Here is a 25,495-nt window from a genome sequence, read left to right as displayed (position 1 = left end):
TTGCAGTCTCCATATATCAGAGCTACTGTCATGTGCGCTGTTGCAGTCTCCAAGTATTGGTGCTACTGTTGTGTGCACTGATGCAGTTTCACCGTCTTGTTCCTATTGTTGTGTGCACTGATGCAGTCTCTATGCCGTGGTGATACTGTTGTGTGTGTACTGTTGCAGTCTCCATGCTGTGGTGATACTGTTGTGTGTGCACTGTTGCAGTCTCCATATATCAGTGCTGCTGCCATGTGCACTGTTGCAGTCTCCATATATCAGTGCTGCTGTCATGTGCACTGTTGCAGTCTCCAAGTCTTGGTGCCACTGCTGTGTGCACTGTTGCAGTCTCCACGTATTGTTCCTTATGTTGTGTACACTGTTTCAGTCTCCGCGTCTTGCTCCCATTTTTGTGTGCACTGTTGCAGTCTCCAATTCTTGTAGCTACTGTTGTGTGCACTGATGCAGTTTCACCGTCTTGTTCCTATTGTTGTATGCACTGTTGCAGTCTCCATGTCGTGTTGATACTGTTGTGTACCTACACTGTTGCAGTCTCCATGTCGTGGTGATACTGTTGTGTGCACTGATGCAGTCTCCATGTCGTGGTGATACTGTTGTGTGCACTGTTGCAGTCTCCATGTCGTGTTGATACTGTTGTGTACCTACACTGTTGCAGTCTCCATGTCGTGTTGATACTGTTGTGTACCTACACTGTTGCAGTCTCCATGTCGTGGTGATACTGTTGTGTGCACTGCTGCAGTCTCTATGTCGTGGTGATACTGTTGTGTGCACTGTTGCAATCTCCATGTATGGGCGTTACTGTTGTGTGCGCCAGGACAGTCTCCACCACCCGGCGCCAATGCTGTGTCCACTGCTGAGATCTCCGTATCTTGGTGCTTCTGTTAAAGTCTCAAGCCCCGGTGTTACCGCTAAGTGCGCAGATGCACTCTCCATCCCGTAATGCTAGTCGCGCTGTCGCAGTCTCGCAGCTCTCGTTTGCTGCTGCTGTGACTGTGGTTCCCGTGGTGAGTACCCGTGTGCGTATCAAAAGTGCAGAAATACACCTCCATCCGCCATCACCGCGGCATCTGTCACACTCACCCTACAGACAAGCATTAGGAGACGCATTCGAACAGGGCCATGTGCCAGCACAGAAGCGTTAATATCCAGGAAAGTAACCGCATGTGGTTCTCTGCAGATGGCTTTCAGCACGAAAAATTGTTTTGATGCCTCGCAGTTCCCAATGCCTTCGCCCAGGCAAGAGCCACACTGGCACTCGGCGCACCATTGGTTTCTGTCCACCAATGGTTTCTGTCAAGCATTGTTGCTCTCGCAAAATGAGCCCGTGATAAGGAATAGGGGTGGATGAATAGAAACCAAATATAACGCAATGTTCACTAGCGATGCAACCATTTACAAAGATACATAAACGTGTATTTACTCGTGAATCACATTCCATGTTTGGTCCATTATACATCAGCTCTTTCAAAAATAAACAAAGGAATCAATAAAGATCACTCCAGTTAACAACTGTGGAAATACCCTCGCACTTCAATCGAATATCCACAACAGTTGCTTACAAAGTCCATCCTAGCATGCTGATAGACTTGCTGAAGTATCGACAATGCACCCTTCGATGGCGGCAGCTGGTATCGAAATTCGAAGCTATATCCGTATTCCGTATACCGATCCGAATTCACGTCAATCGGGGAATATTCCGCGTCACATGGCACACAGCCGAGGGGAAGGCCGTCTGTGCGCCCCATTTATCATCCTTCGCTAGCCACCGGGAACGTTTGGACCACGGTTTGGCCCGCAGTGATCCTTGAAGGAATGTGAGCGTCCTCCGCCTGAAGCTAGATACTTCGTATGTCCTTCTGGATATTATTATGTTGGTCTGTAGGGTCTCCTGTCTGGCCACTTACCACTGGGAGCCAGTCAGAGCCCGCGAGCCGTACCGAATGACGAACACCAGACTGCGGCAGAACACAGGGTGGAGCAGCATTAGACGAAACACAGGGTGGAGCGGTATCAGACCGAGCACCCCGTGAAACCAGTCAGACAAAACACAGAATGGAACGAAACACAGGGTGGAGCGGTATCAGACGGAACACAGGGTGGAGCAGCATTAGACGAAACACATGGTGCAGCGGTATTATACGGAGCCTTAGATGGGCAAATTACAAGAAAGCCGCGCCGGAAAAAAATGATACAGTATGACATGAAATAAGATGGTTACCACTTTTTGAGTGAGCTCGTCGCATTGAATAAACACCACTCAATTCTTACGGGATATTGATAACTGACGGACAGTCCACCGCAGAATATAACGTGCGGTATCAGTCGTGGTTATGCTTTGCATCTGTACCTTAGGAACGATTTGCCAGACTATAATGAAACTTGGAATGAAGCATACATGTTTCGTCATCCTTGCAGCTGCAAGTTTATTTTTTGCTGTCTACTCCTGGATCACTTCGTATTTCAAATTCGTCAGTGAAAGCCATGTGTTTTGGTAAAACCGCACATTACTTTAGCAGTGGGCTGTACGCATTTCGCTTCAGAATCAAATGAGCTGACGGTTCCAATAAAATGAAACGCTTAAAGGGACTATCCCACCTTTAACATGGGGTTTGATGTGAGATAGCCAAGTTTGCGGCGAGGTTCAGAAACCACTATCTATCTAGGTTGCAACCCCCGCGGCCTCTTGGTGTTGAAGAAATTCGTTCCCTTCATTTGAAAATGGGCCTTGTACAAGGCCCTATCTTCAACATGGAGCGACCGTTAGTGTGACGTCACCTCGTTTAGTCATTCTGATTTAAATGGGTTTGTTCGTTGAAAAATCGCTTAAAACTTGGTCTGAACTTTGTTGTGGTGCCTACAGAGTAAAAAGAATCAGCTTTATGACAGTAATGTGGCCTGGTGAAGGAGGTAATTTTGGGCTGTGACGTCACATATTTGAAAGTTTGTGTTTGGAATACGGGAAGCCTAAGATGTTTAATGAAAAATAAATGCCAGAACCGTGTTCCTGGTCATCCAATCTATAAAGTCGGGCACAAATTAACTGGTTTTAACAACATTTTAGAAGGTGGGATAGTCCCTTTAAAGCCTACACGCAATTTGAACGAATAACCAACGTTCCAGCGACCGCAGGTTAGCGTTCTATCGGGACACTTCGTACCTGATGGCCGCCACGAGTCCGGCCGGCATCATCTTGCCGCTGCGTCTGAAGCGGGCTCCCATCACGGCCAGCAGCACAGAGCTGGCCAGCAGGGAGAGATGGTAGTTGGCAGGGTCGGCGGAGACCTGCTGGGCGCCCACCGCCAGCGCTGCGCCGAAACCCAGGCCGGCCACCAGCGACGGCACGCTGCCTATCAGGGACAGAGACCGTCGACTGTCAGCGACGGTACCGATACCGAACCCCAGGCCGGCCACCAGGGACAGCCCGCTGCCTGTTAGATAAACAATACCGAGTCAGTATACACCACCAGAGCAGCATACTAACTGTCACAGGGATAGTGACCGCCGACCGAGGCAATACAACGAATACAGTACACAGTACACCGCCAGCGCGACACCAACCCCTGGTCACCGTTGGCGAGAAGCTGATCACTGACTGATCACTGGTGGCGAGAAACCCCGTTCGAGTCGTTTCAGCAGTCGCCTTTTTCTCCCAATAGCAAGAGCCTACAGTTACAGAGGTCACATAACAGGCCGAATGAATTCCGTGAGTGGCAACTGGTGAACCATGTCCAGCTCCAGGAGCACGTCCGGCTCCAGCTTCAGGTTCAGCTCCAAATTCGGCAGCATTGACAAAACTTGAAAATTGAATGGTAAAAAATCAGGGCATGTATTGTGAGCAGCATGCCATGCTTAGGGTGAATCTATTGCAGAGAATCTATTACCGACTGAGCTAGCAGCATGCACAGCTGCCGGTCCCGTAGCTCAGTCGGTAGAGCGTTGGACTCCGCGTGTGAGAGCAGGCGTTCCCGGTTACAACAGTCCGGGTTCGAAGCGCGACGGGCGCTTGACGTTTATAGGCCTCCCGACAGGTATGGTGGCGGTTGGTGGCAGGCCGTAGCCAGGCGAAGTCAGTGAGGGGACCGGCCGTGCGTGGCTATGCGTGCACGTTAAACTTTGGACTACAAATTCTGCCATAGAACCGGAATTGCGCGATCGGATGGTAGATGGCAGGGTCAACGCAACAAGCTTCGCTTAGCGGGGGTTCTGTTCTTGTGAATCCTTCCATTCAAATGGTTCGGACTAAATTTATTTTAGAAAAAAATCTGAATATGAAGGAAATGTACCTATTCGAAGTTGGGCAAATAAAGCATGCACAGCTAGAATATATGGTGATTGGCCATGAGGACATATGAATACTGTTGCTGCCAAAAAGTTGCTGATCCCATATCTGTTATGGTGACTGGGTAAAGGAAGTGAAAATTTTATCTGAAATTCTGAGACACAAATTGGCTATTGCCTGTACCCACCAGCTTTGCTGAAGCCTATTATGCCTCCGGCTGCCACCAGAGCTGCATAGCAGTAGGCAGCAATGTCTGCAGGCATCTCTGATATCTGCCGGCACAAGACCAAGGCAAAATATGAGATAGGTTCAAGGTTGGTAGGTATGCATAACAATATATGTTTCAGAAACATCAATTTTATACCTTTTATGTTGTCACTTGCAATTGCCAATTTGAGTGTCATTCAAAATGTTATTCCAAGCTCCCAAAAATCATGGAGATTGTAATTTCAACTTTGAACTTTTTGAAGCTTGAACTATAACTGAAGCTGCTGCTGATCTGAATAATGCCAAATACCATTGTATGTTATAGGTTTGTAGGTTAGGTTGTAGGTTTGTAGGTTGTAGGTAAGGTTAGGTCAGGTCAGGTCAGGTCAGGTTAGGTTGTAGGTTTGTAGGCTGTAGGTTAGGTCAGGTCAGGTCAGGTTAGGTTGGTCTATTATATATCTCCAATGTCTCAATCAGCAATCTGGCATCTTCCTGGGGCTGGGATGGGACACCAGGCTTAGGTACTAATACTGATAGTTAACAAGCCTAAAAGAAAAATTATGTTTTGAATGCCAAGTGCAGGCTCCACTATTTGATTTTTACATGTGATTTTGCAATATTGGGATATCACATCGCAAAGAAGTTCAGAATTCTGTACATTTTTGTGGTAATGCGCGGGCAATGTTGCGTGACATTTCATGTGACAATGCGATGGCCGCAATGTGGCTATCAAATTGCGCGAGCTGATGTAATGTGATGACGTCACACTAATGATGTTTCATGTAATCTGTGAGATTTTTCATAGCTGCATTTGGAACAGAGTTGCTGTCTCGTTGAATGCGTTTCATACATTGGTTGATCGCACGTCCCTGAAGATGTTAGCAGCAATATTTGATGACATTAATCACACAGATTGATGACACCATGGTTAGTTGATGTTTCCATGGAAACCCATTAATTTGACACGTGTAATAGCAGCATGCTGCTATCACCGGTGAAACAAGGCCCATATGAACATTTTCTGGCATCACCGACAGTGAAAACTGACAACTGACACCCGAGGGTGAGGGGCGAGGGCATCCCATCGCATTCTCGCAAAATCTCGCATTGTCGCAAAATCGTACAGAAAACGGCGTAGTGGAGCCTGGGTTATTATTCACAGTTATACAACTTTTATTTACGGTATCTAGGTCCTAGGAAGCTTTGTAAATTTCAAAGAAATTAATTGATCTTCACGTATAACTGCGAGCCGGAGCGACCTTGGGGCGCCGCTTTTGTCACGCTTTTACGAACAGACAAATTGTTTGTTTATGAGAAATTGAGATCAATAATAATATATGACGTCATAGGACTAGTGCACTGGTGACTTATTTCTGTCAGCTTTAGCAAAAAAAAGTGTATCAGACTATAAAAGAAATGAAATGGTGGTTTTTAAGTAATTTGCCTGCTTTTATGCAAAATAAGCAGGAATTTTCAGTAAAATAAATAATTTATTAGCAAACACCACCATAACTAATGACGTCATTCAAAAATGATTGCGAAGAATTTGTATCACTTACCAATCGGCGACTTACGTAGGGGTGAGACTAAATGCTTACTTCGAAATCTAAGCTGCGTTGCGGCATTGGCGGTTATGTGCGGCGTGTATGCCGCATGATTAGTAAGCGGCGACCACTAAATTAAAAACTCTATAGCTTCGACCTGTTTTCAATGGAAAACACTGCATACCAAAAATGTCCATCGCTCTCGTCATAGGATATTTAGATTTAAATAACTAACTTATCTACATCATCGTTTTGAACCAAATTAATGCTTTCAACTTGACCCTCGCCCGTATTGGTGTTTTTCCAGCCGCGAACGTATAAAGTATAACCCCTTGCCGTTTCGCTCCTGATCAAGCTAGAGCTTCGCGGAAAAAACGAGCGTGTTGCCCGTGACGAGAGAAAGCCGATGATACCCAATTTTAAGGTCCCAGGTCATCGGTTGACCTTCCAGGTCAGGTCAATTACCCAAAAGGCGGGAAAATTGGGACCTGTTAGAACGTCGTAGTGTGGCTGCCATGGGGTTTTCCGGGGTGCTGATCACAAATATCGTGTTAGTTTTGATCGGAGATGATGTCTTTAAGCATTTAGACCAGCATCGGGTCAGGTCAGGTCAGGTCAACCGGTAGGGGTCGTGATGGGTATTCGTAATACGTGTCAACCGCTTCTGCAGCTTCGTAACATGTTACGAATGCACCAAAACTGCTTCGTAAATGTTCAAATGGTTGCTAAATTCGAAATCAGCTTTAAAAACTAGACTAAAATCATGTAAAACTCGAAAAAGTGAACCGAGGTCACCAAAGGTCAATGACCTGACCTGACCTTCAGGTGACCTTGACATCCACCCTTATGCATGGGAGCAACATCAAATTACATGTTTGAACGTTTGAAACCACGAAAAGCTTGCAAACGCGCGGCTAATGCGAGCCGACATACGCCGAATCGCGATTCCGGCCAAACATGGTCTCGGAAAGTAGGTCACAGGTCAAAGGTTATTTGGGTCAGGGTCATGAAATTTTCAGGGTGGGTGTTAAATTGATCAATGCGAGGGTACTGAAAGTTTCGTCGCGATCAGCCGCTTTTTAAGCGAGTTATTCGCGAAAAACCTTAGGGGGGTTGCATCAACCCCCCCCCCCCGGCCCCTGTGCGGGCGAGGTCATGTTTTGGTAGCAAGACTGAAACATACTTTTTTGGGTAGCCAGGAAATCGCATGCCAGACTGCCTATTCAAATTCTTATATCGGCCTTTATATGCACCAGTCGCATACAGGTACTGGATTTAGCATACGATTTCCAGACAATCGAAAGACTGTTTGGAGCCAACAAAGGAAGGAATGAGTGAGTTAAGTTGACAGTATTAATTTGGTTCAAAATGATGATGTAGATAACCTAGTTATTTAAAGCTAAATATCTTATGACGAGAGCGGTTGGCATTGTATGCAGTGTTATTCATTGAAAACCGGTCGGAGCCTTTGAGTCTTTAATTTAGTGGTCGCCGCTTACTAATCATGCGGCATACACGCCGCACATAACCGCCAATGCCGCAACGCAGCTTAGATTTCGAAGTAAGCATTTAGTCTCACCCCTTACGGGTGTAGGCATTTGCGGTGCGGCATAAGTTGGCGGCAGTTGGCGGATGGTCGGTGTTGGTCGGTGTGAGCGAGGATTGAGCGCTATTTTTTATCTTCATCGATGATTTTCTGGTGGTATTATTGCCAGAATTATTTCTCGGATGCCTTTTCTGCAATACTTGCATTCCAACTCTGTTTGCTTGCTGTAAGAGTTAAAGGGCAGGGGTAATGTACTGGTACCTACCTCATCCTATCACTATGTCAATTGTCATCACTGCCTTTGTTATGCCTACCTTAGGTACCAGTTACCACCACCACCACCAGTTGTGTGTTTTTATGTTGTGGCATCTTTAATTTACATTGCCATGCCACATACCACGGGGTTCGGTGGTGTTACACCTTGGTTACACCGTCCACGGCCCGCTTTCTTCTTTATTGGTGCGGCGTTTGAGATGAAGTTGGCTTGACGCTTCATTGTTGATTGTCCAATTTCCATAGAAACCCAACCTGCTGCATGTGAATTGCCAATGCATCACAGTGACGAAACGAAACGAAACAGTGCTAAGAAACACTAGGTCAGTTGGGCAAACTAGACTTTTAGAATCAAAATATGGAGGCATCAATAATTTGATTCTGGTGAGAGGAGCCATGACCAAATATGGGCATGGAATCAATTTTTTGATTCATTTGGGTACACTTTTGACTTCAAATGTATCGTTACGGTTGAAAAAAGGCCCATGACGGTGAGATTTTTCTTTAAAAAGGTAAGAAAATGTGGTAGGATTGCAAAAAATGTTACCTCAAAACTAAGAAATTGTCCCTTTGGCCTTGTGAATGGGAAAAAGACAGAGCCACTGTCCATCACGTAAAAGCTGTTTTGAGAAAATCACACTGTATGTTATTTTTGTATCATGAATCGCATAATAAACTGGAGATGATGAGAAGTGCAGTATTTGTGTAAAATGGCAAAATGAAATTTTCAAACCCTTAATTATCATTGTTGTAGTGCTTTTATATTTATTATATGGTTTTACCTGTTGCTTCAGTTTTTGTATTCTTGACATTTAAAAATTGTGAATTGTTATCAAATGTAGTGAAGGTAAAGTACAACAATGCTATAGGTATCTGTTGTGGTGCTGAGGATACCACTAAATGAGAACAATAGCAAGATAAATGCTGTATTCTTGCAAGTCATTGTTGCCTATCTGTTAACATTACCTGTGAATCAAAATAATGATTAGCCAGCTGATGGGGAATCAATATTATGATTATCTGTTTAAAGTGAATCAATTACTTGATTGCCTTTCACTACCTATAGAATTCAAATTGTTATGATAGGAGCAATATGATTTTGCATAGGAGATAGTTCCAGCATTTCTGTTCAAGATCAGGCATGCTCCTTCTTAAAACACTGTTATTTTTATGTGATTGGTAAGTTAGAAATGGTCTGCATTTATACCCAAATATGGTCATAAGGAATCAATATTTTGATGCCTCCATATTTTGATTCCAAAGGTCTAGTTTGCCCAACTGAGGTACCCCTCTATAATTTCAAAGCTGCTTGGCCTGAAAACTGAAAGATCCTAATCTGTGAATAATGAGTATGACGTCCATTGTGACAGACTTTGACTTATTTTGGTCAGGGGTCAGGAAAATGAGGTGCTTCCAGTGCTTATCCATACATTGGTACTGGTTGATGGTTGGTAAGGGGGCTGATGCCCAGGGTGTGTTGGGAGCACTGTGCACTGTGCATGTGCAATAATGCATGGATACCATATTGATTTTGTGATCTTGTTTAATTGTCGGAACGCCTCTTGGATGTAGGACATTGTTTCTACTTGAATATTTGTATGTTGGTGACCTTAAGCCCTAGTGTAAAGACAAAGAAACCAGACTGACCTCCAGATGATGTTGAAGACGATGCTGTGGTCGACGATGATGAGGAGAAGACGACGAACATACATCCCGCGAGAGGAACCGCTCAAGAACCACAAGACCAAAACTCAAACCACCGAACAAGAGCGCCATCGCAACCAGGACGCCGCGGTAACAGTAACGACCGACCCAATGTCCCACCACAAGACCGCCGAGAGACTGTCCCCTTCAGCATAATGCAATTCAACTGCAATGGCATTATGTCGAGGCTCACCGAACTGCGCAAGAGGATCGCTGACGAGAAGCCCCATGTGGTTCTCCTCCAAGAAACTCTGCTGAAACCGACCTCACCCAACCCAACCGTACCGGGCTACAATGTCGCCGCGAGGCAGGATTTCAAGCCGGATCAAGCACCGGACGCTAATGATGGCCCGCAGACCCAGCAGCAGAGCCACCAACGCACGACAGCGACTGGCCAGAATGAAACGGCGACCTGGACCTGTCGAAGAAGGCACAAGGACGCGCGTGATCAGTGGTGCGACAGCTGCAAGGCGAAGAGAGCGTGCCAACGGAGAGCGACCGCGCTGCGGGAAGCCGGCCGAGCGACTGCTGCTGGACCAGATGTCCCAGCCCCGGACGGAACTCGAGACGGCCCACCAAATCCTCAGTCACGGACCACATCATCGAAACAAGGCGGCGTCCTCACACTCGTGAGAGAAGACACGCCCTTCTCAGCTTTAACCGACCCGTACCAGCCAGCGACACCCGATGACAACAGCTACTGCGTGGGCACCATCGTCCACCCTCCCAAGTCTCCTCCAATCTCCATCATCAACGTGTATGCCCCTCCGGCAAGATGGACAGCGGGTCAAGGCACCCAGAGGCAGACGATTCAGCTCTCCGGCATAGCCACCGGCACACGGCATGTAGTGGCTGGAGACTTCAATGCACACGGCGGATCCTGGGACCAGTTCCAACCTGAGGACGAGCTCGGAAGAGAGCTCGAAGACTGGACCACCCAATCCGGCCTTGTCGTTATGAACGACTCCAGCTACACCCGAGTGAATCCGAGCACGGGAGGGAGGTCGGCACCGGATGTCACCCTAATCTCGGGAGACATGGCTAGCGCCGCCACCTGGTCTACTAGACCCAGTATGGGGTCCGATCACCTGCCGATCTGGATTACCATCGAGGTGAACCCACCACAGCACATCCCCAAGAGAGGACGCTTCAACTTCAAGAAGGCCGACTGGACGGGGTTCAGGTCCACGCTGGACAAGGCTATGAAGCTCTGGAGCACCGAAGATGACCTCAGCACACACAAATTGGACACCCGATTCACCCAGACAGTGATGAAAGCGGCAAAAGCAAACATCCCCTTCGGACAAGGAAACAGAAAGGCACACGCCTTCTGGAACGACAGATGTCAAGACGCAGCGAGAGACAGGGACGAAGCTCTGAAGAAGGCTACCGCTCCAGGCCACTCTAGGGAGGACGTAGAGAGGTACAAGCTGAAGAGAGCAGAAGCGGACCGCATCTTCGAGGAGGAGAGACGCAGCTACGCAAGAGAAGAGATCGCGAACATGGGCCCAAACGGCGACATGTGGGGCTTCCTCAAGAGGCTAGACGGGAGGCGAGCCCCCTCCAAACCTGCAGCTACTATCAAGAGGACAGCAGCCCCAGGACGTCTCGCCCCTCAACGCCCGGCTACGACTGACCGCGAAAAAGCAAACCTCTTCGTCCAGACCTACCAGACCGTCTCTAAAATCCCAAAAGACAAAACTGAAGACCGACACATCAAGATCGAAGCCCGGAGAGCCACAAATAACTGCACCTGCGACAACCAGAGGAGTGAGCTGTGCAGCCCATTCTCGGAAGGCGAACTATCGGCAGCGCTCGCAAAACTCAAGAAAGGGCGGGCCCCAGGCGTAGACGGCATCACCAACGACATGTTGCAGCAGCTGTCCGCCACCGCCAAGCGCCACCTCCTTGCGCTATGCAACAAGTGCTGGAAGTCAGCGGAGGTCCCGGCTGCCTGGCGCAGAGCCGAAATCATCGCCATCCCGAAGAAAGGCAAAGATCCAGCAGACCCGAACTCGTACCGGCCCATCTCGCTGCTCAGCTGCACCAGCAAGCTCTTCGAGAGAATGGTCCAGAACAGGCTGCAGTACTGGCTCGAGGACCGACAACTGATAAACACCAACCAAGCGGGATTCCGGCGCCTCCACTCGACCATGGACCAGATCATCAGAGTCACTCAGTCCGTCTTCGACGCCTTCGAGAAGCCGAAGCCGGAGCGTGCGGTCCTTGCCCTGCTAGACTTCCAGAAGGCCTACGATAGGGTGTGGAGAGACGCCCTTCTCGCCAAGCTGGGCCGCCTGGGAGTGCCTGCACACGCGGTCAAGTGGCTCCGCAACTTCTTGAGCGATCGGAGAGCCAGGGTCAGGTGGGGCAACAGCACATCAGACTGGAGGGTCTTTCCAGAGGGCCTACCGCAAGGCTCGGTGCTCGCGCCCATACTATGGCTGGTGTATATCAACGATGTCGACAAGAACGCCCCAAACGACTCTACCTGGTCTCTGTTCGCCGATGACGTCGCCATCCTGGCCACGGGACCGTCTCTGGAGTCATGTGCGGCGAAGATGCAACCAGCGCTGGACACAGTCGCGTCGTGGGCCCGGGACTGGAAGGTGCAGGCGAGCGCATCCAAGTGCTGCTTCACCACCTTCACCCTCGACCCAAAGGAGTGCGGAGGCAAGGTGGTACCGACGTTGAAGTTCTCAGGAGAACCTCTGAGGTACGACCCGAACCCGACCTTCCTGGGCATCACCTTCGACGACCAGCTAACCTTCAGCAGCCACATCTCCTCCCTCAAGGACAGGATGGCGAAGCGCAGACAGTGCCTGCAAGCACTCGCGGGGAAGACCTACGGAGCGCACCGCAGGACTCTCCGAACGGCCTACATCACCTACATCAGATCGGTCTTCGAGTACGGTGCGGCGGTGTACTTCACTCACGCCTCCCCCGCCCTGCGCGTCAAGATCGAAACTGAGCAGAACAGGTGTGCCCGCATAATCACCGGATGCATCCTCCCGACTAACAGAGCGGCTCTGCTGGCGGAGGCGGACCTCCCCGCCCTGACAGTACGGGCCAAGGAACTGGCAGCTACCGAAGCCAGCCGCATCGTCCGCCTGCCAGCGGAAGACCGAGCCAAGCAGCTGCTGGAACGAGACCCCCGACCTCGCCTCAAGTACCGCGCGCACGAGGCCTGGAAACGGGCCTGCGTTCAAGCTGCCGAGGAGGGACGACCGGAGCCAGCCCCGCCGGATGAAGACGCCCTGCTGCCCCACAAGCCATGCATACGCAGAGTGGGCCAGTGGACTCTGAAGGAGGCGGGAGTGTCGGGCTGCCCAGCGGAGCCGTTCCTGAGGGTGTCACCGGAGCCGCCGTGGTCGGCCCATCAGGGGTCAGTGACCTTCATCGTGGACCTACCAACCACCACGCGGCGGACAGACCCACCTGACAAGAGGAGAGAGGCGGCAGAGCGCGCCCTGGCCGCCCTGCCCGCGCCAGACTGCTCCATATGGAGTGACGGCTCGGCGGCCGGAGGCACGTCCAACGGAGGAGGAGGAGCGGCCATCATCCTACACCGGGAGAACGACCGCAGGATCGAGTGCCTGGCAGCTGCAGGCACCCACTGCAGCAGCACCAGGGCGGAGCTGGTGGCAGTCCGGGAGGCACTGAAGTCCCTGGCGAGCCTGCCGGCCGACTCCCTAGACGCCATCAAGGAGATCCGCCTTTGCACCGACTCCAGGGCGTGTCTACAGACGCTCCAGCGCGGGCAGGCAGCCCAACAGGAGGAGCTACCGGCGAGCATCTGGGCCTCTCTCCACGACCTCACGTGCTCCGGGAAGCACGTCACCCTCCAGTGGGTACCGGGGCATGCTGGCATCCCTGGTAATGAGGACGCCGACAGGCTAGCCAACCGAGCCGCGGCAGAGCTAAGCCAGGCAGCGGTCCCGCTGGACATGGCCGGCGCCCGAGCGGCGATACGCCACAGATCCGCCGAGTGGACCGCAGCCCGAGCCAAAGCTCATCCTCACCTACCACCCACGCCCGGACACGAGGACCTGACCAGGTGGGAGCAGGTGACACTGTCTCAACTGAGAGTGGGAAGATCAGTGCTCACAAGGAAGACTCTCCACGAGATCGGTCTTGCGACAAACCCCGACTGCCTGAACTGCGAGGAGGAAGACTCGGTAGCACACTTGCTGACCGAATGCCCAGCGTACGCCCACATGAGGTCCCGCCTGTGGGGCGGACCTCTGCCGAGCCTGGGGCATGTGCTGGGCGGATCAGCGACTCTCATCTTCGAGTACCTGCGGCGGGTGGGCCGTGTCGACCCCCCGGTCGACGCTGCCACGGCCGTGGCCGCCCCGGCGGACACGGCGTGACGTGTAGAAGAAGAAGAAGAAGAAGACGACGAAGAGAAGTGTGCACAAATTTTCGGCCCTAGGCCATCCTCAGGTGATGAGAGGGGAGGTAGAGGTAAGGAGGGGGAGGAAGACCACCTCCGACGGTCGCCGCGGCGAGGCACCAACTGACGCCCGACGGAGGTTTGAAAAGACACCAGTTGGCGCGCGAGGTGACCTGCAGCGCCACCTGTCTCGGTACGCCATCTGTCGGTCACCGTTCGGACTGGCAACTCCTTCAGCCGCCGGTTATAATATCGGCCATGATGTGGTTTGGGTGTTCAGCGATGGTCTGCGGTCTCGAATAAATAGCGATTCTGCGATTTTCCTGTTTGGGCCGTCTTTGCATACCGTCAAGATGTTGATGCGGAAGCAGTTGGTGATGTCTGTTTGTTCGTTTGGGTGGCAGGTAGTCATGTGGTCGCCGAGGGGAGTGTCCGGGTTTCTGTGCCGCGCGTCTCGGAGGTGCTCGTTAAATCTCAGTCGCACGCTTCGTCTTGTCTCTCCGATATAAATATTCCGCGTCTTTACCTTTTCACACAGCTCACAGGCTATCTCATAGACCACATTTTTTGTGTGACACCTGCCACCCAGACCGCTCATACAAGTCGCGCATTTGCGACCCCCTCCAGGGCAGGGGGGCGGTTCCAGAGCCTAGTGCGCTCCGCTCTGGAACCGCCCCCCTGCCCTGGAGGGGGTCGCAAATGCGCGACTTGTATGAGCGGTCTGGGTGGCAGGTGTCACACAAAAAATGTGGTCTATGAGATAGCCTGTGAGCTGTGTGAAAAGGTAAAGACGCGGAATATTTATATCGGAGAGACAAGACGAAGCGTGCGACTGAGATTTAACGAGCACCTCCGAGACGCGCGGCACAGAAACCCGGACACTCCCCTCGGCGACCACATGACTACCTGCCACCCAAACGAACAAACAGACATCACCAACTGCTTCCGCATCAACATCTTGACGGTATGCAAAGACGGCCCAAACAGGAAAATCGCAGAATCGCTATTTATTCGAGACCGCAGACCATCGCTGAACACCCAAACCACATCATGGCCGATATTATAACCGGCGGCTGAAGGAGTTGCCAGTCCGAACGGTGACCGACAGATGGCGTACCGAGACAGGTGGCGCTGCAGGTCACCTCGCGCGCCAACTGGTGTCTTTTCAAACCTCCTTCGGGCGTCAGTTGGTGCCTCGCCGCGGCGACCGTCGGAGGTGGTCTTCCTCCCCCTCCTTACCTCTACCTCCCCTCTCATCACCTGAGGATGGCCTAGGGCCGAAAATTTGTGCACACTTCTCTTCGTCGTCTTCTCCTCATCATCGTCGACCACAGCATCGTCTTCAACATCATCTGGAGGTCAGTCTGGTTTCCTTGTCTTTACACTAGGGCTTAAGGTCACCAACATACAGATACCATATTGAACCTAATGAAAACCAGGCCCATTTTTACTGTATTCTAAGAGGCATTAAAAGACACTCTCAAGTGGAACACCTCAATAAGGGTCTGAGTCTGAGTCTGAGTCAATTCAAAAGGTTCAGCCTTCAGACTGAATGTGTAAATAGGAAATGCTGATCTCTTGCTTCCAGACTGCTTAACCTTCGCCCCAGTGGGGGGGGGGGGCATATGTTACCACCCTGTCGCGTTTTTTGCGTATAAATGAAAAACCGCGGCGCGTAGCGCCGCGCCGCTTGGCATAGCTTTTTGTACATCAATTTTGGACAACGTGTGAAATTTTTGACTCCAGGTCATGTCAGGTCAGGTCACCAGGTCAAGTTGACTGACCAGGCCTAAAAAAATTGCAATCATGTCCAGCCTGCAGTGTTTGTTAGAAAGGTTTTAAACTTGGTGGATTGCATGATGTTATGGGCGCCTACAATTTGTATATCTCGGATTTTTTTATATCCGTGACCTAAGGTCAGGTCAGTGGCGTGACCTTACCATTATAAGTCAATGGAGAAAAATGAAAATGCCTCTAGATACGTGTGTACGCATGGGAACAGTCCAAATATTTCAGAATCACAATGATTTGGACCACCCGTGATGACCAAGGTGTCATTTTTGCTGATAGTCTCTACAAAGGTCATCCGAGGTCATTTGAGGCTACAAACAGATTTTTGCCAATAACTCGCGATTGGAAAGAGATAGAACGCTGGGGATGGCTTCATTGTGTTTGTCTTGTTGAGACGCATCGAATGATATGCAACATGACCTTTTCCGGTCAGGTCATGACCTTGACCTGAGGTCAAATTTTCAAGTTGACCTTTCAAGGTCAAATTATAGTTCATTCGACGCGTCTCGTCAAGAGGAACACGATTCTGGCAATAGAAATGTCGTGGCTTTTCCTAGTCAAAAGTTATTGCCGAAAAACACTTTGCGAAAAAAACAGCTATTTTTGGAGTTTTTGCCCTCTGGAGGCTAAACCGTTGACCTGAGGTCAATTTTGATGATGACCTAATCGAAAGAAGAGTTGAAAAGCTATCGATTGCTTTTCCATGCGTTTTTCTAGCTATCATAGTTCCTGAGATATAAGCATGTTTTCTGAAAAATATAATGACATTTGGCAAATTTTGACCTTTGATGACCTCCAGTGACCCCAATATTGCTCCAAGATGAAAAATGACCGAAATACTTTCAAACGTACGCATTGAGAGCTATCGACTGCTTTTTACCGCGTCTTTCTAGTCCTCTTAGTTTTTGAGTTAGAGGTGGGTGGTAACATATGCCCCCCCTCACTAGGGCGAAGTTGGCTGAGACCGCCACTGGGGCGCGGGTTAATTGAAGCAAGAAGAAGTAAAAACTAAGAACATAACTATGTGAGTTGGCTGGGAAAACACTCAATGACTATGCCTATGGCCTAAATTTACTAGCTTATTCAGTACCTTTTTTAACCCTATTCCTGGCAGGGGGCCTCAGGAGCCCCCCCCCCCCCTGAGGTTTTTTGGTTATTTCTCCAAAACGCGTTGAGCTAGGAAGCTCAAATTTTCTGACTTTTCCTAAAAGGCTTCTACGCAACATGTCTGAAAATTTTGAGTTGATCTGACCTCAGGTCAGGTCACCAGAGGCGGTTTGGTGACCCTACCTCAGAAAAGTTTGCAATCACGCCAGAGCTAGAGTTTTTGACCGATCAATTTCTTCTCTTCAGGCTTTAGTTAGGGTACCAGTATGTGCAATTTGTATATCTCGGAATTTTGATATCGGTGACCTAAGGTCAGGTCAGTTTCGCGACCTCCCCATTATAAGTCAATGGGGGAAAAATCAACTCCCTGTTTTTACCACTAAAACGGGTCGGAATGGCCCCATATAAAATACATGACTTCATATACGATCAACCTTCACTACCTTGAGGTCTGTTTTGCTGTTGGGTAACTGTGAGGTCATGTGATGTCATCAAAGGTCACCAAAGGTTTTTGGCCAATAACTCCGTACAGGAACAAGATACAGACGCGTGGATGGTCTCATTGTGTTCAGCTCGTCAAGACGCATCGAATGATATACATGATGACCTCGAGGTCACGTGACCTGAGGTCAACCTTTGACCTTGACCTTTCGAGGTCAACATATATATCATTCGATGCGGATTGACGAGAGGATCACGATGCTGCCCTTAGTTTGTTCCTATCTTGACTAATTCGAAAGTTATTCGAGAAAAACTCTCTCCATATCCAGCGCCGCCATTTTGACTTTTTCGACCCCTGTGACGTCATCTTTGACCTGACCTGAAAATGACCTTAGTAAAAATTGTAGATCTTGACCGTGCGTATCCGATGCCGTTTACCGCTTGTCGCTATCTTGCTTCGTTCTCGAGATCTCAGGGGGGGGGGGGCGAATCGGCCCCCCCCCCCCGCCAGTTTCTTGTCCCGGCGGAGCCCGCCAGGAATAGGGTTAAGTTGGAATAATTATTTCATGTTGGTGGCTTTCAGTCATTAGGTCTTCACCCTTGCTGGATCTATTGGTTTTCCACATGCAACCCAGATCAGTGCTGAGGGTTGTGGGGTGGTGGTAATGGAACCCCCATCACTGTCTTGCCCTGATTAAGCCAGAGATCTGAGCTAAAACGAAAAACGAGAGAGAGTTTGCGCCATTTTTGGACGCAACGCCTGGTTCCCAATTTTATGGTCAATCGGTGACCTCTGAGTTCAAATCAAATGCCTAAAGGTACAGGGCCACAGGCTCATATTTCTGTGAATAACCTCGCCAAAAATGAAGACGACATGCATGCATACAGAAGATGTCATGCCAGGTGAACATTGCTAACACTGTAATGAGTAATATGGGACCTTGCAAGGTGAAGGAGTGCATGAAATCTTATGTTTCGTATGTGGTGTCACATGATGTCCAGTTGTCTTTAACTTTACTGAAATAAGCTTATTTTTTACAGATACTTAGCTGATCATGCTTGCTGACCTTGAAAGCACGAGGAAGGAGCTGGAAAAGGAAGAGCTGAGTGTAAGTGAAGCGCCCTAAGAAATAACTAACATATTGTTATAACCTGAACCAATTTATTGGTGAATGGTCATTTTGCAAAGCAACATTTTGATTGATTGTGTTTCATTGTTTTCAATTCTTCTAAACCCAGGCAACGTCATTGGTGTTCATCCTTTGAAAGGAAAACTACTCATTCAAGGGAATTGGTGAGCTCCCATAAGTAAAGCTTACATATCCACACGGTATTATTTGATATTTACTTTGTTATGTTATGGAATAATTTTAAACCTTTTGAATTTGATGAGCTAGCTTTCAACTGAGATCACAAAGGCTTCTGCTGGTAACATCTGCGATGATTATGCTTGGTATCAGCGTAATATTAGAAATGATAGTACCGTAAAGTGGGGCTATTTTGAGACAGTGGGGCTATTAGAGACAGTATTTAAAATCGCCATAAAATGAAGATTGTTTTATTGTTGTCAGTTGTGTGATATTTTTGCTCAGGGAGGTGTGGAATCGAGCAGTAAATCGCCTGAACAAAAATTAAGCATAAATTTCAAATGATTTTTATTTCATAACAATTCTAAATACTGTCTCAAATAGCCCCACTGTCTCAAATAGCCCCACCTTACGGTATCTTGTTGATCAAAGTGATGAAGGATGATGTATTTAATAATAAAATAATAATTGAATGATTGTCTTTTCAGGCTCCAGATGGAGTGGCACCCTCAGAAGTGTATTCCAAATTGATGGCCTGCTATCTCCTAGAAAATGACCTGTAAGTACAGTCATGTTAATGCCAAAACAGTCATAACTCATACCATACATGTTTTGTACGGTTATGGCGAACCACCTCTGTTATCTGTAACTGCCCGTTACCTCGAATTTTTGTCGTAATCGTTTTTTTTTTGCGATAGTTTAAAAATTGTAGGCAAACTCAGTGATGTGGATATGGCTGACCATGTCCGAGCTGTTAGGAATTTTCCCCCCTTTTAAAATGAATTCAAAAGTTTAGGCCATACATGCACTATAATATGTCACACCTGTTAGGAATAACCCATTTCTTTTGTTTTTAATTAAGGAAATATGATGTCTAATTTAAATGCGATGTCTATTATTAAAGAATTATGACATCGCAATGATTACGCGAAAATGAATGATTGACATAAAAGAGATCGTTTTTACGGTTCCGCAAAAGGTGGATGTTGGGAAAACGTAAGTGCGGATTGCGGAAGCGTGAACCATTCCCAGATTTCTGCACATACTGAGTTGCAGCCTGTGTAGCCTGTGCTGCACTTCCTTGGTGCTACGACCAGCCCTGCTGATATCTTGTCTGCTCACTGCATGGTCACAATGTCGATGCCGCCTACAGATGCAGTGCCAAGTTTCTCTGGAAGCGGGCCCCGGCGTCAGCCAAAGAAACTGATGGCCCCCTGGGCCGACTCTGGTCGGTTGGACAGAAACTCTGGACCAAAGACTTCCCCGCCACGTATTCGGTATTGCGAGGAGAATGGCCGGACTATCTGCAGAAAGCTGTCAGCGAGCTGGAAGGTATGATAGGTACTAGTGATGTCAATTATAGAAAATATGAATACCAATTCCAAACCAAATACCAACATAAACCGTGAAGAAATACCGATACCGAACCAACTTCATAACATGAGGGAAATACCGACTTTTAACCAATTTCTCAGCCTCTTATACATAAGTGAGGGTTCATGATACCAACAAAATACCAAGTACATTAGGATTGAAATACCAAATACCAAGTTGGTATCGGTTTGGTATCGGTATACCAAAAAATTGGCATCCGATTGACATCTCTAATAGGTACCAGCTTTAGTTGGTTTTACGGTTACGCTTCAGATTTCTGTGGCTGTCATGTCCGATGACAATATCCGACTCTGTTTGTCCTACGTGGCGTGTTTTTTTTCTCGTGTCATTGTTAGGAAGCTGATAAGAAGCACAGACTACACAATACAACCTCGGCAACATGTTACTTATTTCTGGTCAAAGTGGTAACAAAAAAAAAACATCTCTTAGATGAGTTTGATCTTAATGTTAAATAACATAAGTGATTTACTTTGCTTCTAATTTGCTGAAGCCACTCGTCCTTATATCGTGTATGCAGGACGCAAACCGGAAAACAACTTGTACAGTATACACGCTGCTAATAAAGAACGTAACATATCGCGCCTTGCGTAATAATCACACGTCCATAAATTCACACTGAACTGACAGCCGTCTGTACCCGCTCTCCGCAGGTGTGATCCGCGAGCGGGTGCTGACGCTCGTCTCGCGAGCCTACACCTCCATCACACTGACTGACCTGGCAGCCTTCGCCGGCGTGTCCGCCGACCAGGTGGCAGCTCTGGCCCGCGAGCGCGGCTGGAGCGTGGACGGCGCGGTGGTCGGCCCGAAGCCGGCCCCGCCCGTCATCCACGGCGCCACCAACTGTGAGAAGACGCTCGCCGTTCTCACGCAGTATGTCTCCTTCTTGGAGAACTGATGGGTCGTGGACAAAAATGAACCTCGTGGTGTGTGTGAACGAGAGAGGAAAAGCCTGTGAAGTGGGAGATGTGTGTTGAGCGTCGTGGAACACAAGGACACGTGATAATGTTGTGTTACATATTTCGAATTGTCATGTGAACGGCGTGTAAGTATTTGGAAATATTTGGAATGTTTGCACTCTCGACTTTTTTATTCGTACTTGAGGTTCTCGCGTTGCTATGTGTCACGTTGCGTGTTTTGTATGAGTCGTAGACAGTGGTAGACTGCAGGCATACGCAGCAGACATCAGACAAGAGCACGTGGTAGACAACACGAACCATGGACGAGAACACTGCGGGGGCTTCAGTGACTGTGGTGTGGTATATGGCTCCAGACGCGCTTTTTTCATCACTTCGCAGGGAACTGTTCGAGACGCTATATTGGGTTTGTCGTTGAACAGCTCGGAGACGTTTGTCGTTTATGATCGCACTGATGTACCCTGCTCGCTTCTTATCGGTTTGTTGCGTCATAGATCTGGAATGTGAATTTGCATCCAAGAACGTCATTTGCGTGGAATGTTTTTTCATTTGTTTGATCCGATCTTGCTAAAACATCGAGTACGAGCCGCACTAAATGTGTTCCATTAATTGCTGCACACGTCATTCTGTTCTCGATTGCTCAGTTATGTCGGATTATTATTTTTTGTGGGGTGAACGCTCCCAGATAAGACGGTAAACGGTCAACAAATACATAATATGCTTCGGTGAAGCTGATTGAATCGGTTTTTGTCACTTGGCTGTAATAGAGTGTCAACTTCGGAATTCATAACGGGTTAGCACAAATTTTCAACAACTGTGGCCATGTTTTGAAAGATTAATTTTGTGAGCATGAAATGGTACTGTCCGTTCTCGAGACAGTGTGAACTGTGAACTAACAAATCGATGGAACACAATAGTTAGTGGTTATTTGTTGATAAGGCAGAAAGTCGTCAAATCACATCATTGCAAGGATAGGTAACTAAAAGAAAAGGTAAACTTTTGCCGATCATATATATTGCAGATCATTTCATTCAGGAAGACGCGATGTTCCTCAGACAGAAAAGACGTGTCCAGCGTTACGCCTGTCTTTTTCGGTGCGCTACTCGCAATAATATGACAAGAGGCTCCCGATACAAAGAGCTATTCGGTGTTACCCTGTGCTATTCATTTTCGTGACAAGTTGACTGTTGAGTGTTGACACATTGGAGCCCACATTGTTGTTGCTGCTGCCGCTCTACTTGTGGTAGTTCACGCCTGTCGCACTGCCGGGACGTCTCTCAGCCGTCCTGCGCGTTCTGGCCTGTGATGCGGGGGTCGCTTCTGAGTCGCCTCTCCAGGGTCCGGTGTTTGACCGGCGCCATCTGTTTGTGTCTCTGTTTGTGTCTCTGTTTGACCGGCGCCATCTGTTTGTGTCTCTCCAGCAGCAGCTCCAGCACGTGCAGCCGGAACATGGTGTCGTGGCAGAACCTCAGGTACTCCTGCTCCTCCTCCTCCGTCAGACCGACGTAGTTCTGCTGGTACCAGTGCTGGCGGTCCTGCAGCGCCTCAGTCTCCTCCTCGAACTGTTTCTGCAGACGGTTCGCCTTGTCGACCAGCCTCTGGCGGAACGCCTGCATGCACTCATCACGCAGCTTGAAACGCACCGGTGTGCTCATTTCAGACTCGGGTATGTTGAGCCTGGCCAAGAAGGGTCCCAGGGGATCCTTGTCCTTTTCAACGAGGCGTGTGGACTGGGCTGCGATGAAGGCCTCCAGATCTTTGCGGTCGCTGCGAATTTGCGGCACGAGGTCACTGTCAAAGAGCGCCTTCTCCAGGTCGAGCGCCGCCTCCTCCTGGGTGCGAGCGTTCAGCAGCTCGACAATCTCATCCTCGGCCTCGCGGACGGCGGCCACCGCGCGCTCCTCGTCGTCCATCTGCGCCTTCATCATGTAGTAGAGGTCGAGCATACGCGGCGGGAGCTCGTCGACGTCGGCGCTGTACCCGGAGGCGGCGGCCTCCTCGAGGATCGGTACCAGTCGCGCCTTGTCGTCCGGATGGGGTTTGGCGAACTCGCGTCGCTCCGCGGTCACTCGGCCCCTGCGCGCATGGAACACGACACTGATCTTGGCGTCCGCCAGGTCAAACGTTCTCTCGCTGACGCCGTCGTCGCCGTCGCCGCGGGGATTCCTGTGCATCCGCTCGGTGATGCTCACTAGCGGCTTCCGCGTGGTGCCGGCGGGGCCGAACTTCTTCTGGATGGCGCCGACTTCGGTGACACGCCGATACAGCTTGTCGTCGCGGTCTTGGAAGTCCTCCTCGATGAAGCCACCTTCACCGACGGTGCGTGCGATCAGGCAGTCTGTGCGTGTCTTCGGGAAGTAGCGCATCACTCGCCTGTCCTCCGGGTTGTGGCCCAACACCGCGTACTGATGCTCCTGAAGTGCATCGTCCCGGCCTCGCTGGAACTTGTCCTCTATCCAGCCAGTCGCCGGCGTGATTTTACGGCTGATAAGCCGATCAGCGCGGTGCAGATACGACTCCGTTATCGTTTCTACCGTATCGCAGCTGAAGTCGGAGTAGACGGTCAGCCGGCGAACGAGGCCGTCCTTCATCGTGTACGGCGAGAATTGCTCCAGCTTCGAACGGTAGAAGCGCATCACCTTTCTCCCACACGGAAAGCGTTCGTCATACCGCTCCTTGGAGACCTGCAGACGCTCCACCCAGGACAGCGGCATCTCCATGAGCCGGTCGGCGTCCAGCACGGCCTCCTCCAGGTCGGTCTCCAGCTCGTCAGGGTGCGGCGTGCGCAGAGCGTCGCGCAGCAGCAGGAACTCCCAGTGCGCCGGGTTGAATAGGTCGTACTCGAGGTCGCGCACACCGTTGATGCAGTACTGCAGGTTGATCCAGTAATTAGTCTGGTTCCAGAGCGACTCGATGCCCAGGTAGTCGCCACACCGTATTCCCTTCCCCATGCCTGTAGTGGACTCGATGAAGAACGGCTCAGTGACGTCCCGCTCACCAGGCAGCACCAGCACCCAGGCGTGCACGCGCATGCCGAACAGAGGATCGGGCGGCTCCTTCTCCCTCTCGTTTGTCTCCTCCAGTTCGCGCTGCAGCTTCTCCCTTTCCATTTTTCTCGCTGCCTCCCGCACTCGCTCCTCCATCATCTGCTCATACTTACTGGCCAGTTCTTTCTGCGGCTTCAGCTGGTACCTGTTCTCAGGTGCAGACTCTACAGTCGAGTCGTCTTCGTCCTTGTGCATCATGTCCGGGCAGACGACGCGAGTCGTATCGCGGAGACAGACTGCTCGCACTGCGTAGCCGGACACAACGTAGGCGCGGTACCCAGCGCCGACCAGCAGCGAGCATAGCACCGTGCTCATCTCGAAACAGTTGGCCGTCTGATAGCGCAGCGCGGTGGCCGGAGACATCATCCCCTCGGGCGTCTCTGTCGGCTGCTTCAGTGGCCGATAGTCGAGATGGTCGGCGACGAAACTTGCGCAGCCCTGCCAGTCGTAGCAGTCGAGGTACGGCAGCAGGGATGGTCGAATAAAAGTGCTCGCACACTTTGGCATTCGACAGTCGTTGAGCGGGTTGAGGAATGGCGGCTTGCGATCAGGATACAGATGAGTGTACTGCGCGAGAAATCGCTGAGTATGCTGAAAGAGTTTCGTCTCCTTCGGCGTATCTGAAGTGTAGCTCTCAGGGTAGTCATCTCTGGCAAGAATGTGAATGTCCGAAACGCTCGGCGGTTTTTTAATCAAAGCAGTCGAGTCCAACTCCGCCAGCTGCGTCTCTGACTGGTAATTCTCACTCCTCGCACGCTCACGACCCTCGCGTCTCAGGCGGTCTCTGATGCTCTCTTTCCTCGCCGAATCGCGCTCACCAGCAGCGGTTTCTTCCCCTTCGCTAAGCACATCGTCGTGCGACTCTTGGTCAGACTTGTCCGACAAGTTGCTTTGGACGTCCGGCACAACACCGTATTCATCTTCTCCAGCGGGATGTTCGCTATCTTCCTTTGGCCCCTCGCTCTCTGCTGGTCCATTGTGCTCGCCGTTTTCCTGCGGAGCCGGAGCTTCACCATCGGTTTGGTCGGCAGTGGCAGGTTCCTCGGACTCGCCGACAGTGTGTGCCTCCGCGCCACCATCGCTCATGTTCTTGTCCGGCTTCTTATTCAGCGACTATGATTTCCAGTGGTTTGCGAAATAAAACTTGTTCTCGTTACTCGTTAGTCCAGTTCACCCCAACAGCGACTTCTGAAAGTATCTTCCGTTTACGACACTGCGTACTGAAGGCTCTTCTTTGGGCTCTGGGCTGCGCCGGTTGCGCTGCTAAATCGATGCTGTTTTATTGATCAAACGGCACGTGGCGTCTCGCCAATGACCGCTGTTGTTCGGATGTTACGATAAGAGGTGGAATATTTGTTTGCTTATAAGTGTCATGCCAATAGCAATAGCAATGTTTATCTATGAGCTCTACAGACCACAATCCTAATTTTGCGAATTTGAGATAGCTTTCTTATCCAGTTCGTTTCGCATCGTTACGTCTAATATTTGCATCTCTAATTAGAAGAATCATTGAATAAAATACCGCTTAGACGGGACAGAGT

The 25,495-nt window shown here is 49.8% G+C and overlaps 3 protein-coding genes across 12 annotated transcripts; 1 reads left to right on the top strand and 2 right to left on the bottom strand.

Moving 5' to 3' along the window:
* Window positions 1-1,375: 1,375 nt before the first annotated feature.
* On the bottom strand, window positions 1,376-5,784 carry LOC122366504 (transmembrane protein 14C-like). Of its 5 annotated transcripts, none has more exons than XM_043338844.1 (4): window positions 5,749-5,784; window positions 4,470-4,554; window positions 3,161-3,350; window positions 1,376-1,958 (listed from the first exon to the last, which is right to left on the bottom strand). In XM_043338844.1, the coding sequence occupies exons 2-4, from the start codon at window positions 4,543-4,545 to the stop codon at window positions 1,904-1,906; spliced, it is 321 nt and encodes a 106-aa protein (XP_043194779.1). In that variant the 5' UTR covers window positions 4,546-4,554; window positions 5,749-5,784; the 3' UTR covers window positions 1,376-1,903. The 5 variants fall into 5 exon arrangements, with proteins under 5 accessions (XP_043194779.1, XP_043194776.1, XP_043194777.1 ...); XM_043338841.1 differs by having other exon boundaries at window positions 5,671-5,776; XM_043338842.1 differs by having other exon boundaries at window positions 5,726-5,772.
* A 1,820-nt stretch (window positions 5,785-7,604) lies between these two features.
* LOC122366502 (COP9 signalosome complex subunit 8-like) lies at window positions 7,605-21,647 on the top strand. 6 transcript variants are annotated; one of them, XM_043338834.1, is made up of 5 exons: window positions 7,605-7,668; window positions 18,333-18,400; window positions 19,087-19,157; window positions 19,752-19,930; window positions 20,644-21,647. In XM_043338834.1, the coding sequence occupies exons 2-5, from the start codon at window positions 18,347-18,349 to the stop codon at window positions 20,886-20,888; spliced, it is 549 nt and encodes a 182-aa protein (XP_043194769.1). In that variant the 5' UTR covers window positions 7,605-7,668; window positions 18,333-18,346; the 3' UTR covers window positions 20,889-21,647. The 6 variants fall into 6 exon arrangements, with proteins under 6 accessions (XP_043194769.1, XP_043194770.1, XP_043194768.1 ...); XM_043338835.1 differs by having other exon boundaries at window positions 7,644-7,678; XM_043338833.1 differs by having other exon boundaries at window positions 7,648-7,684.
* Window positions 21,648-21,903: 256 nt separating this feature from the next.
* Window positions 21,904-25,222, bottom strand: LOC122366501 (dynein regulatory complex subunit 7-like). Its single transcript, XM_043338832.1, has 2 exons — window positions 22,311-25,222; window positions 21,904-22,268 (listed from the first exon to the last, which is right to left on the bottom strand). Exons 1-2 carry the CDS (start codon window positions 25,038-25,040, stop codon window positions 22,185-22,187), a joined length of 2,814 nt encoding a protein of 937 aa, XP_043194767.1. The 5' UTR covers window positions 25,041-25,222; the 3' UTR covers window positions 21,904-22,184.
* Window positions 25,223-25,495: the final 273 nt, after the last annotated feature.

This window comes from Amphibalanus amphitrite, unplaced genomic scaffold (genome assembly GCF_019059575.1).
Source record: "Amphibalanus amphitrite isolate SeventyFive unplaced genomic scaffold, NRLGWU_Aamphi_draft 000812F_arrow, whole genome shotgun sequence".
Classification (NCBI taxonomy): Eukaryota; Metazoa; Arthropoda; class Thecostraca; order Balanomorpha; family Balanidae; genus Amphibalanus; species Amphibalanus amphitrite.
Note: the sequence above shows the minus strand (reverse complement) of the source record. Positions and strands in the feature narration are given on the sequence as shown.

Excerpts from the sequence above, each read along its gene's own strand:
- LOC122366504 (XM_043338840.1), bottom strand. The coding sequence starts at position 5,390 with ATGTCATCAAATATTGCTGCTAACATCTTCAGGGACGTGCGATCAACC. Across the intron at positions 3,351-4,469 it reads AATAGGCTTCAGCAAAGCTG|GCAGCGTGCCGTCGCTGGTG; the intron begins GTGGGTACAGGC and ends TGTCCCTGATAG. Across the intron at positions 1,959-3,160 it reads GGACTCGTGGCGGCCATCAG|TCTGGTGTTCGTCATTCGGT; the intron begins GTACGAAGTGTC and ends GTTCTGCCGCAG.
- LOC122366502 (XM_043338834.1), top strand. The coding sequence starts at position 18,347 with ATGCTTGCTGACCTTGAAAGCACGAGGAAGGAGCTGGAAAAGGAAGAG. Across the intron at positions 18,401-19,086 it reads TGGAAAAGGAAGAGCTGAGT|GCTCCAGATGGAGTGGCACC; the intron begins GTAAGTGAAGCG and ends TTGTCTTTTCAG. Across the intron at positions 19,931-20,643 it reads AGCTGTCAGCGAGCTGGAAG|GTGTGATCCGCGAGCGGGTG; the intron begins GTATGATAGGTA and ends CGCTCTCCGCAG.
- LOC122366501 (XM_043338832.1), bottom strand. The coding sequence starts at position 25,040 with ATGAGCGATGGTGGCGCGGAGGCACACACTGTCGGCGAGTCCGAGGAA. Across the intron at positions 22,269-22,310 it reads TGCTGGAGAGACACAAACAG|ATGGCGCCGGTCAAACACCG; the intron begins ATGGCGCCGGTC and ends AGACACAAACAG.